The sequence below is a fragment of the Salvelinus namaycush genome, chromosome 8 (assembly GCF_016432855.1).
Source record: "Salvelinus namaycush isolate Seneca chromosome 8, SaNama_1.0, whole genome shotgun sequence".
NCBI lineage: Eukaryota > Metazoa > Chordata > Actinopteri > Salmoniformes > Salmonidae > Salvelinus > Salvelinus namaycush.
The window spans coordinates 30,443,334-30,456,078 of NC_052314.1; the positions used below are offsets into that span (position 1 = coordinate 30,443,334).

At 41.7% G+C, this 12,745-nt stretch overlaps 1 protein-coding gene across 1 annotated transcript; it reads left to right on the forward strand.

Moving 5' to 3' along the window:
- The first annotated feature begins 6,629 nt into the window (after positions 1-6,629).
- Positions 6,630-8,693, forward strand: LOC120051876 (regulator of G-protein signaling 2-like). Its single transcript, XM_038998760.1, has 5 exons — positions 6,630-6,706; positions 6,817-6,900; positions 7,134-7,195; positions 7,436-7,602; positions 7,799-8,693. The coding sequence occupies exons 1-5, from the start codon at positions 6,648-6,650 to the stop codon at positions 7,991-7,993; spliced, it is 567 nt and encodes a 188-aa protein (XP_038854688.1). The 5' UTR covers positions 6,630-6,647; the 3' UTR covers positions 7,994-8,693.
- Positions 8,694-12,745: the final 4,052 nt, after the last annotated feature.

A 12,745-nucleotide genomic window follows, 5' to 3' on the forward strand; every position in this document is an offset into this window, starting at 1 on the left:
GTAACTAGGCCACTCAGGAACATTCAAGGTGGTCATACTCCAGTGTATATTTGACCTTCCGTTTCAGGTTATTGTCTTTCTGAAAGGTGGATTTGTCTGCCACTGTCTGTTGGAAAGCATGCTGAACCAGGTTTTCCTCTAGGATTTGCCTGTCCTTAGCGCTATTCCTTTTCTTTGATCCTAAAAAACTCCCATGACATGATGCAGCCAGCACCATGCTTGAAAATATGAAGAGTGGTACTTAGTGATGTGTCGTGTTGGATTTGCCCCAAACATAATGCTTTGTATTCAGGACAAAAAGTAAATTTCTTTGCCACATTTTTTCAGTATTACTTTAGTGCCTTATTGTAAAAAAAAAAAATGCATGTTTTGGAATTTGTATTCTGTACAGACTTCCTTCTTTTCACTCTATCATTTAGGTTAGTATTGGGGAGTAACTACAATGTGTCACTGGTGTAGAGAGTAGGCAGGAGGCAGTCGCAGGTTTAGAACTACTGCATTTATTTAAGCATCATAGATCAACGCGGGACGAAACCCAAACGCTGTTGTGCTCAAAATACATCTTCACAAACAAAAAGGCACAGGGCGAACCCAAAGTGCAAAATATAAAGTACTCAGAAAATAGTAGGAGAGATTCCTCTCAGGAAAACAAGTAACATTGACAATGACCAAAAAATACAATTGGCAGAGGGAGTATATATACAGTGATAGAGTGGGGATTGGAACCAGGTGTGTGTAATGATGAAGAGACAAGTCCAGGGTTAGTGAGTGAAGGGCCTTTTCCAGCAGTAGGTTTGGCAGCAGCAAGAAGGCCGGCGACGCCGAACGCCTGAGCTGGACAGCAGGGGGAGCCAAAACGAAGGCTGGTGTGACACAATGTTGTTGATCCATCCTCAGTTTTCTCCTATCGCAGCCATTTAACTCCGTAACTGGTTTAAAATCACCATTAGCCTCATGGTGAAATCCCTGAGCGGTTTCCTTCCTCACCGTTAACTGAGTTAGGAAGGACACCTGCATCTTTGTAGTGACTGGGTGTACTGATACATCATCCAAAGTGTAATTAATAACTTCACCATGCTCAAAGGGATATCCAATGTCTGTAAGGGACCTTACAGATAATTGTATGTGTGGGGTACAGAGATGGGGTAGTCATTCAAAAATCATGTTAAACACCATTATTGCACACAGAGTTAGTCCATGCAACTTATTATCTGACTTGTTAAGGAAATGTTCACTCTGGAAGTTATTTAGGCTTGCCATAGCAAATGGAGTTGAATACTTAGTGATGCAAGACATTTAAGATTTTCATTTATATTCATTTGTAAAACCTTCTAAAAACATAATTCCACTTTGACATTATGGGGTATTGTATGTAGCTCTTACAGAGTTACCCAGAAAGTTTCACAGCTGTAATCGCTGCCAAATATGATTATTTTCTTATTTTCTCCTTACAGTGTGATTGCTTGCATGTGTGGCTGTCATCGATGACCACTCGAAAGCTGCAGCTCAACCCTAAAAAGCCTTAACAATGTCTTAAGACTATTTCCCTTTCCTTCCCACGTCAAAGCCCTCAACAACTCCACAGTTCCTTCCCAGGGATTCCGACCAGACAAAATCCTAGAGAACCGAATGGCCAATCTCAGTTCTACCGCTATCCCTCTGGTATTGCTCATACTACTTAGCCAATCTTTTCAGATCTATGAGAAGTCAAAGGGTAGCAGCTAGGGGTTGAGGTTGGACTGGGCCTACTATAAATGTGACCTTGGACAACCAATCAGAGCGGACATTAGAAGACCACTCATCCAATGGCAAGATCCCAACACATTCTGCCTACATGTAATACCAGCGACTGCCTATGACTTTGAGCACTAATTCAATGACACTGATATAAACGATAACACTTTGTATTTACGGAACATTTAAAACTTTGTTCCTGTATATGCAAATTCACAGATTTCCATTACCTCTTTGGTCATACCACACTGGCATACTGTACCGACAGGTAGCTGTAATTTCTGGGTGAGGACAAACATTAACATCATCCACCATGCATTTGCATGACGCCAATGGGTGAATGGAAAGATGCAGCACTACTGCCAAGGCAGGTGATTTGTGTGCTATTATATTATCTTGCTGGTGGGGTAAGAACCAGTCATTCAGGTTGGAGCGCTGCGATGATAACTCACATTATCAATCTGGGTCAGTTGGACATATACACAACTGTATTTTCTTTCATATGAAGACAGGAGATAATATTTGTTGAGTCTAGATCAGGGGTCTCGAACATGTCGATCATGAGCTACCAGTATCTCACAGCCCAGCTACGAGTAGCTTTACAAACAATTCTGAAAGTAAATGCAACTTTCATCATCTCAATGACAGCGGGCCCTCCTCATCTGACAAAGACCTTCATGGCTGTTTCTCTCTGCTGTATGTTACAAACAAGGTCTCTGTGCATGATGAATTCTCCATTTGTTAGATCGGCTGTACCGACTTCAGACGAGTCCCAAGACACTTGTGAGGGTTGTAGAGCAAAATGGAGAAAACCATTTTGTTTGTGAGGGTCTCATCTTTCCATAGAGGGGTCATAATAGTTTGTACCGTTCGAACGCTACAGGCAATTTTGTGAGAAGATACATTTTCGGGATGTCTCATGGTCTTACAAACACCGCTCTAGCTCTGTCAGCTTTCACAGCAGATGCGGAAGTGCGACATCGGCAGATACGGTGGACTGAGATGCAATCCATGTAAAAAAAAACATATCTCTATCTTAAACTGACTGATTTTTATGGTGACTTTTGTGTTATGCTAATTAGATCTTCCGCGGGGTGCAGACATCGACCTTAGGGGCTTTTAAAGAGATTCGAGGTGAAAGGGTTTGGGTCATCTTTACAGAAAACAAACCGGCAGAAATGCTTGGAGATTGGCAGCTAAAGTAATTAGTTTCCAACCACTTCTTTCCACCTTTCTATTTTTACAACTAAGACTCTATTTATAGAGCATAAACAGGAATGTAAGAAAACGAGTTTGATGGGCTATGGCATTCCAATCAGTACGCATCTTACATCTTACTTTGTGTTGTCAAGCGGATATTGCATCATGTTAAGTCCTCATCATCATACTTTCCATGCATTATTTTCTTGGCATCTCCCACTGCTTGAAAAGATCAGGTTGGATTAATTCATAAAATATATTTTTGTGTCTATAACAGGATCATTTTGCTATTTGATTTTGAATTGGAAGACCACGAAGTATAAAAAAATATATAAAAAAATGATTTGATAACATTTTATTTTGGCCTTACCGCTATTAACCCATTCAAACGCAATGGATAAGAGATTCACTACATGGAACAAAATATCCTAAAGGATGTTCTGAAATGTCTGTCCTACAGTTGAAGTCGGAAGTTTACATACACTTAGGTTGGAGTCATTAAAACTAGTTTTTCAACCACTCCACAAATTTCTTGTTAACAAACTATAGTTTTGGCAAGTCGGTTAGGACATCTACTTTGTGCACGACACAAGTAATTTTTCCAACAATTGTTTACAGACTGATTATTTCACTTATAATTCACTGTATCACAATTCCAGTGGGTCAGAAGTTTATATACACTAAATTGACTGTGCCTTTAAACAGCTTGGAAAAATCCAGAAAATGATGTCATGGTTTTAGAAGCTTCTGACAGGCTAATTGACATAATTTGAGTCAATTGGAGGTGTACCTGTGGATGTATTTCAAGGCCTACCTTCAAACTCACTGCCTCTTTGCTTGACATCATAGGAAAATCAAAAGAAATCAACCAAGATCTCAGAAAGAAAATTGTAGAGCTCCACAAGTCTGGTTCATCCTTGGAAGCAATTTCGAAACGCATGAAAGGTACCAAGTCCATCTGTAAAAACAATAGTACGCAAGTAAAAACCCCATGGGACCACGCAGCCATCATACCGGCCAGGAAGGAGACACGTTCTGTCTCCTAGAGATGAACGTACTTTGGTGCGAAAGTGCAAATCAATCCCAGAACAACAGCAAAGGACCTTGTGAAGATGCTGGAGGAAACAGGTACAAAAGTATCTATATCCACAGTAAAACGAGTCCTATATCGACATAACCTGAAAGGTCGCTCAGCAAGGAAGAAGCCACTGCTCCAAAACCGGCATAAAAAAGCCAGACTACGGTTTGCAACTGCATATGGGGACAAAGATCATACTTTTTGGAGAAATGTCCTCTGGTCTGATGAAACAAAAATAGAACTGTTTGGCCATAATGACCATCGTTATGTTTGGAGGAAAAACGGTGAGGCTTGCAAGCCGAAGAACACCATCCCAACCGTGAAGCACGGGGGTGGCAGCATCGTGTTGTGGGGGTGCTTTGCTGCAGGAAGAACTGGTGCACTTCACAAAATAGGTGGCATCATGAGGAAGGAGAATTATGTGGATATATTGAAGCAACATCTCAAGACATCAGTCAGGAAGTTAAAGCTTGGTCGCAAATGGGTCTTCCAAATGGACAATGACCCCAAGCATACTTCCAGAGTTGTGGCAAAATGGCTTAAGGACAACAAAGTCAAGGTATTAGAGTGGCCATCACAAAGCCCTGACCTCAATCCTAAAGAGAATTTGTGGGCAGAACTGAAAAAGTGTGTGCGAGCAAGGAGGCCTACACACCTGACTCAGTTACAGCAGCTCTGTCAGGAGGAATGGGCCAAAATTCACCCAACTTATTGTGGGAAGCTTGGGGAAGGCTACCCGAAACGTTTGACCCATGTTAAACTATTTAAAGGCAATGTTACCAAATATTAATTGAGTGTATGTAAACTTCTGACCCACTGGGAATGTGATGAAAGCTGAAATAAATCATTCTCGCTACTATTACTCTGACATTTCTCATTCATAAAATGAAGTGGTGATCGATCCTAACTGACCTAAAACAGGGAATTTTTACTTGGATTAAATGTCAAGAATTGTGAAAAATTTAGTTTAAATGTATTTGGATAAGGTGTATGTAAACTTCCGACTTCAACTTTATATCTGACAGATATAAGAAAGATCAGGAAACTTTTTTTTACATATATTACATGTATTTAACCCCTAATGTATAAACAGTCTCCATATATACTTACATAAATTTTTTCAACTGGTACTGGAGGACCATCAGACGAGTCTTGGTGTGTAGCCCAAACTGTTCGGACGCTAAAGACAGAAGTTGGTAGATCGGCTGTACCGACTTCAGACGAGTCCCAAGACACTTGTGAGGGTTGTAGAGCATTGTGTTTGTGAGGGTCTCATCTTTCCATAGATGGGTCATAATAGTTTGTACCGTTCGGACGCTACAGGCGATTTTGTGAGAGGATCGATTTTTGGGATGTCTCAGGGTCTGACAAACACCGCTCTAGCTCTGTCACTTTTCACCACAGATGCGGTAGTGCGACATAGACGGATGCAGTGGATTGAGATGCAGCCCATGCAAAAAACATATCTCTAGCTTAAACTTTAAACTGACTGTCACGACTTCCGCCGAAGTTGGGGCGGCGTTCGGCGGCGTTCTAGCTGCCACCAATCCATGTTTCTTTTTCCATTTGTTATGTCTTGATTGTACACACCTGGTTCCCATTACGTTATTATTATTTCCCTATTTAACCCTCTGGTTCTCATTATGTTTTGTGCGTGATTGTTCCTGGTCTTGGGTTAGTCTTTTGTGTTAGGGTTTGTTATTTATTTTGGCTGATTTCTTTTTTCCGAGTAAAGTACGTTGTTTTACTCAGTTCTGTGTCCTGCGCCTGACTCCGTCCTCACCTCTGCACAACTGACACTTGACACTGACAGATTTTTTATGATATGCTAATTATCTCTTCCGCGGGGTGCAGACATCGACCTTAGGGGCTTTTAAAGAGATTCGAGGTAAAAGGGTTTGGGTCATCTTTACAGAAAACAAACCGGCAGAAATGCTTGGAGATTGGCAGCTAAAGTAATTCGTTTCCAACCACTTCCTCCCACCTTACTATTTTTATAACTAAGACTCTATTTATAGAGCGTAAACAGGAATGTAGGAAAACGAGTTTGATGGGCTATGGCATTCCAATCAGTACGAATCTTACATCTTACTTTGTGTTGTCAAGCAGATTGCATCAAGTTACTTTCTCCTCATCATACTTTCATGCATTATTTTCTTAACGTCTCCCACTGCTTGATAAGATCAGGTTGGATTAGTTCATAAAATATATTTGTCTCTATAAGAGCTGATGTGTGTGTGTGTGTGTGTGTGTGTGTGTGTGTAAGGGGGGGTCCTCTAAACTATGTTTTAGTTTTCGGTGGACTTGGTGCACCTCTATGTCATTGGCCTACCCGGAGATAAACTCTCAGTAGTGTAACCGTTTACACTAAACAACCAATCACATTCCCTAGCACTTCCTTTACTGCCGCAGGCTGTCACAGTCAGCGGATGGGCTAGCCAACTGTTCAGAGTGGGCCAATCAGGTTACAGATCTGTTACTCTAGGCCGGCCTTCCTAGCATGACGATATCAGAAGGAAAATATAAAGTGCTCTGACTGCTCTAGAGGGAGGTAGATTCATTTGACTGCTATAGTCAGTGCTATATTCAGTGTTTTACCACAGAATATTGAGAGTGTGTTGTATCAGAAAGAGACATGGCATGTACAGACTGTATGAAGGCGGCAGATTTCTCTATTGATAAAAAAGGAATCAAGTGAGTTAATTATTCTTGTTTGTGTTATTACAGCTGATTATCATGACCTTGTTAAGCAACGATAGCAGTCACATGGAATTTTACTAACAGAAAAAATGTTTTTTTTTCAGGAAGAGAAACTGGAGGACAAGGATACGATATCTCTTGAAGATCACCTCTTCTTCAAAATCCATGACAAGAAGAAGATCTTACAGGTAAGGCTCAGGGGTCTGAATCATGTAGTATTATGGATGTAAATTAGGGAGTACCATAAGGCTCCATATCCTAATAATGATCAACCTTAATATATGTATTTAAAAGCAGTAGTTACTACTACTTGTTTACAAGTAGTATATACAAGTAGTGGTATACAAGTAGTTTTTACTGCTTGTATACTGCTACTACTACTACTACAGGCCTCTAATGTGACTGTTCTCTCTTTCCTAAGGCCAACAGTGGATGAAGTCAACCAATGGGCACAGTCACTTGACAAACTCCTGAGTCACAAATGTAAATGCCACATCCTGTCTTTTATAGCTCATATGATATCAGCATGACTGTATGAAATGGACACAAATGTTATAGAGTGAAAATGTATATGACTGAAGTGAGTCATCTCGAAGTACAGCTGGATCTAAACTGCACCTCTGATTGGTTGATATTTGACCGTTCTCAACTCAACTTGAAGACATTCTACTGCTTGAGAGCTGCTTTGACATTCTCTCTCCTTCCCTCCCTCCTCTCCTGCAGATGGAAAGGCAGCATTTCAGATCTTCCTGAAGTCAGAGTTCTGTGAGGAGAATATAGAGTTTTGGACAGCCTGTGAGGAGTTCAGGACCATCTCGGCTCTAGAGAAACTGTCGTCGAGGGCCAGAAGCATCTATGAAGAGTTCATCCGGTGTGATGCTCCTAAAGAGGTGAGTTTTCCTTTCAATACGTTCAGGAGTCTTTCTTAAAGTGCTGATATTAAGCAACAATCTTATAATAAAAATATGGTAATGATAAAGTGATAGTTATGTTTCTTATTTCCAAACAACTTATATCTAATGCCAATATGTGATCACTCTGATTGTGCAAAGACTTATTGGTGTTCTTGTCTCTATTTGGTTGCAGATCAACCTGGACTACCAAACGAAAGATGCTATCGCCCAGAGCCTGTGTCTGCCCAGCCTGACGTGTTTCCTGTTGGCCCAGAAGAAGGTGTTCAGCCTGATGGAGAACAACGCGTACCCTCGTTTCATCCACTCTGAGCTCTACAAGGAACTTTGTGCCATTGCCAGGGGAGAGGGGCAATATCTCAAGTCTTAATAAGATGAACCACTTTGAAGGATTGTCTATGCAGTCACACATGACATGTTGCACTGACACCATGTAGTTACATGGAATGTAAAACCATTTCACATTTGAGCCATGCGGTCAATGGCAATGCTGCAGTGCACTATTTATAAACAGTACTGTAATGTAGGAAGTACAGTGAATGACTAAATAGCTTTTCGTTTACATTTTTAAAATGTAAATTCAACTTTGTGCATCCTGCTTTTGAAGATTGAGACAAAACAATGCAGATCAGACGTAAAGTCATTTTGATATTGGCTTAAAATGGAACTGCCCATCCTGTTGTGTTTGAATATGCAGTTGAGTTAGTTTCACCAAACACCAGTACCGGTAAATAACTGTCTAATAACTATTTGCAACTATATGATGTGAGTAAGCACTTTCTGGGATCAGTGGTATAGGTTTAAATTGGTAACTGTTTTGCTGGAGAGCTGAATGGAGGTGAATGTTTTGCATCGCATAAAGGTGTTTACACTAAATATTGTAGCGGATGTTGCTTCAAACCAGGGACGGGCAGACTTTTTGGTTCGTGGCCCACATTGGGATTCCGAAATTCAACGGAGGGCCGTACTGATATATATTTTCTTACAGAAAAAGGGCAGTTATTTGAAAATATATAGGTCCATTATACTTTCTACATATTTTCTATGTAGTTTGTTTTTTTAACCCCCTGCAGTTCATTGTGGGTGAACTTACTGTAAATAAAACAATAGACATAGAGGCAAAGGTATGGTGGCAGCTGGACTGCAATACTGTGGTTCTTTTTTTATTTTGTTGAATACATACATGTCCAATGTCAAGTCTAATAAAATATTGAATTCAGAACATTTCCAGTTATTGGGCCCTGAAGGCTTTAACACTGTGTTTTTAATTATAAAAAGACACTTCAGATCCAATTCAAATTGAACTCCAAGTCATAACAAACCATCAGGTCAACGAAAGCGAATGAAGTCCATGACAGGATCAACTATACAGTACTTTTTACCTTGCAACTTCACAGCAGTACCTTGAGGCAGCTGAGGAAGGGGATGTTTTGGTGTAAAGAGATGACGTATATGAGGCCTTCCCAGTCTGCTCCCTTCCAGACCAAATATTTACTCAAACACAAAATGTCAAAGATATAAATACCTGCATCATATCAATTCCCTTTCCTCACAACTCCTGGATGAAATATATCTACTGTACTCTACCAGAGAAATTGTCTGCACAACATCATCTGCACAACACATAATTTGGCTTCCAGTGGAACAGTGCTCACACAGCGGAATGGGGTCATGTGAATAAGAGGTTCCAGTAAAAATGGTGCTGTGTTCCCGAAAAAAAAGATCACGACTGACGCGATGTACAATATCTCTGTGGCTCTGACTATGGGGATGTGCAGACTTTGTGTTAATCCCCTGACATGACAAAGTGTTGTTGGTACAGATGAGCAGGAACTCATAATAAAAGCTGACACTGAGAAGACAGCTCTCCTCTCTGACAGCTGTCCGGTAGTACTAGGACCCATGGCCTCTGTTATGATATTTGACAGGGCAACTATAGGACCATTTCTCACCTTACACATCTCAACCCAAACAGACCCAACATAACTCCATACGCTCCTAACATGCAGGCATAATAAGACATACATCTAACACATTATCCCAAATATACCAAACATAGCTCAATATGTTTCTTAGAAGCAGGCTAAATGTTTGGCAAAGGGCAAGTTTTTTCACACTGAACTTCCAGTCAAAACTTTGCAAGAACTATTGTGGTTGGTTTTGGTCGTTTAATTTGACACAAACAGTTTTTCCATCCTAAAAATTACCACTTAGACTGCCCGCCGAAGAATTTCATACACAGCAGAAAAAACCCTGTAATTAACACCAATGACTGTAATTTTCTCAATTTTAAAGGGAAAGTATATATTTTGGTAATGAAGCAATATACACTGCTCAAAAAAATAAAGGGAACACTTAAAGAACACAATGTAACTCCAAGTCAATCACACTTCTGTGGAATCAAACTGTCCACTTAGGAAGCAACACTGATTGACAATAAATTTCGCATGCTGTTGTGCAAATGGAATAGACAAAAGGTGGAAATTATAGGCAATTAGCAAGACACCCCCAATAAAGGAGTGGTTCTGCAGGTGGTGACCACAGACCACTTCTCAGTTCCTATGCTTCCTGGCTGATGTTTTGGTCACTTTTGAATGCTGGCGGTGCTCTCACTCTAGTGGTAGCATGAGACGGAGTCTACAACCCACACAAGTGGCTCAGGTAGTGCAGCTCATCCAGGATGGCACATCCACATCAATGGCACATCAATGCGAGCTGTGGCAAGAAGGTTTGCTGTGTCTGTCAGCGTAGTGTCCAGAGCATGGAGGCGCTACCAGGAGACAGGCCAGTACATCAGGAGACGTGGAGGAGGCCGTAGGAGGGCAACAACCCAGCAGCAGGACCGCTACCTCCGCCTTTGTGCAAGGAGGAGCACTGCCAGAGCCCTGCAAAATGACCTCCAGCAGGCCACAAATGTGCATGTGTCTGCTCAAACGGTCAGAACGCCTGAAGGTACCACGTTCATCTGTACAAACAATAGTACGCAAATATAAACACCATGGGACTACACAGCCGTCATACCTGGTGCTCTTCCATGCCATCCCTAGGAGGGTTGCGTCACTTGAGTGGGTTGAGTCACCGACGTGATCTTCCTGTCCGGGTTGGCGCCCCCCCTTGGGTTGTGCCGTGGGGGAGATCTTTGTGGGCTATACTCGGCCTTGTCTCAGGATGGTAAGTTGGTGGTTGGCGATATCTCTCTAGTGGTGTGGGGGCTGTGCTTTGGCAAAGTGGGTGAGGTTATATCCTGCCCATTTGGCCCTATCCGGGGGTATCGTCGGACGGGGCCACAGTTTCTCCTGACCCCTCCTGTCTCAGCCTCCAGTACTTATGCTGCAATAGTTTGTGTCGGGGGGCTAGGGTCAGTCTGTTATATCTGGAGTATTTCTCCTGTCTTATACAGTGTCCTGTGTGAATTTAAGTATGCTCCCTCTAATTCCCTCTCTCTCGGAGGACCTGAGCCCTAGGACCATGCCTCAGGACTACCTGGCCTGATGTCTCCTTGCTGTCCCCAGTCCACCTGGTCATGCTGCTGCTCCAGTTTCAACTGTTCTGCATGCGTCTATGGAACCCTGACCTGTTCACCGGACGTGCTACCTGTCTCAGACCTGCTGTTTTCAATTCTCTAGAGACAGCAGGAGCGGTAAGAGATACTCTGAATGATCGGCTATGAAAAGCCAACTGACATTTCCTCCTGGAGGTGCTGACCTGTTGTACCCTCTACAACCACTGTGATTATTATTATTTGACCCTGCTGGATATCTATGAACATTTGAACATCTTGGCCATGTTCTGTTATAATCTCCACCCAGCCCAGCCAGAAGAGGACTGGCTACCCCTCATAGCCTGGTTCCTCGAGTTTTCCTAGCCACCGTGCTTCTACATCTGCATTGCTTGCTGTTTGGGGTTTTAGGCTGCGTTCTGTACAGCACTTCGTGACATCAACTGATGTTAAGAAGAGCTTCATAAAATACATTTGATTAATACCGATCAGGAAGGAGACGTTTTTCTGTCTCCTAGAGATGAATGTACTTTGGTGCGAAAAGTGCAAATCAATCCCAGAACAACAGCAAAGGACCTTGTGAAGATGCTGGAGGAAACAGGTACAAATATATCTATATCCACAGTAAAACGAGTCCTATATCAACATAACCTGAAAGACCGTTCAGCAAGGAAGAAGCCACTGCTCCAAAACCGCCATGAAAAAGCCAGACTACGGTTTGCAACTGCACATGGGGACAAAGATCGTACTTTTTGGAGAAATGTCCTCTGGTCTGATGAAACAAAAATATACCTGTTTGGCCATAATGACCATCATTATGTATGGAGGAAAAAGGGGGAGGCTTGCAAGCCGAAGAACACCATCCCAACCGTGAAGCACGGGGGTGGCAGCATCATGTTGTGGGGGTGCTTTGCTGCAGGAGGGACTGGTGCACTTCACAAAATAGATGGCATCATGAGGAGAGAAAATTATGTGGATATATTGAAGCAACATCTCAAGACATCAGTCAGGAAGTTAAAGCTTGGTCGCAAATGGGTCTTCCAAATGGACAATGACCCCAAGCATACTTCCAAAGTTGTGGCAAAATGGCTTATGAACAACAAAGTCAAGGTATTGGAGTGGCCATCACAAAGACCTGACCTCAATCCTAAAGAAAATCTGTGAGTAGAACACAGATGAAGTGGTGATCCTAACTGACCTAAGACAGGGAATTCTTACTTGGATTCAATGTCAGAAATTGTGAAAAACTGAGTTTAAACGTATTTGGCTAATGTGTATGTAAACTTCCGATTTCAACTGTATATACACTACTGTTCAAACGTTTGGGGTCACTTAGAAACTTCCTTGTTTTTGATAGAAAAGCAAATTTTTTGTTCATTAAAATAACATTAAATTGATCAGAAATACAGTGTAGACATTGTTAATGTTGTAAATGACTATTGTAGCTGGAAATGGCAGATTTCTTATGGAATATCTACATAGGCGTACAAAGGCTCATTATCAGCAACCATCACTCCTGTGTTCCAATGGCACGTTGTGTTAGCTAATCCATGTTTAACATTTTAAAAGGGTAATTGATCATTAGAAAACCATTTTGCAATTACACAGTTAAACTGTTGTGCT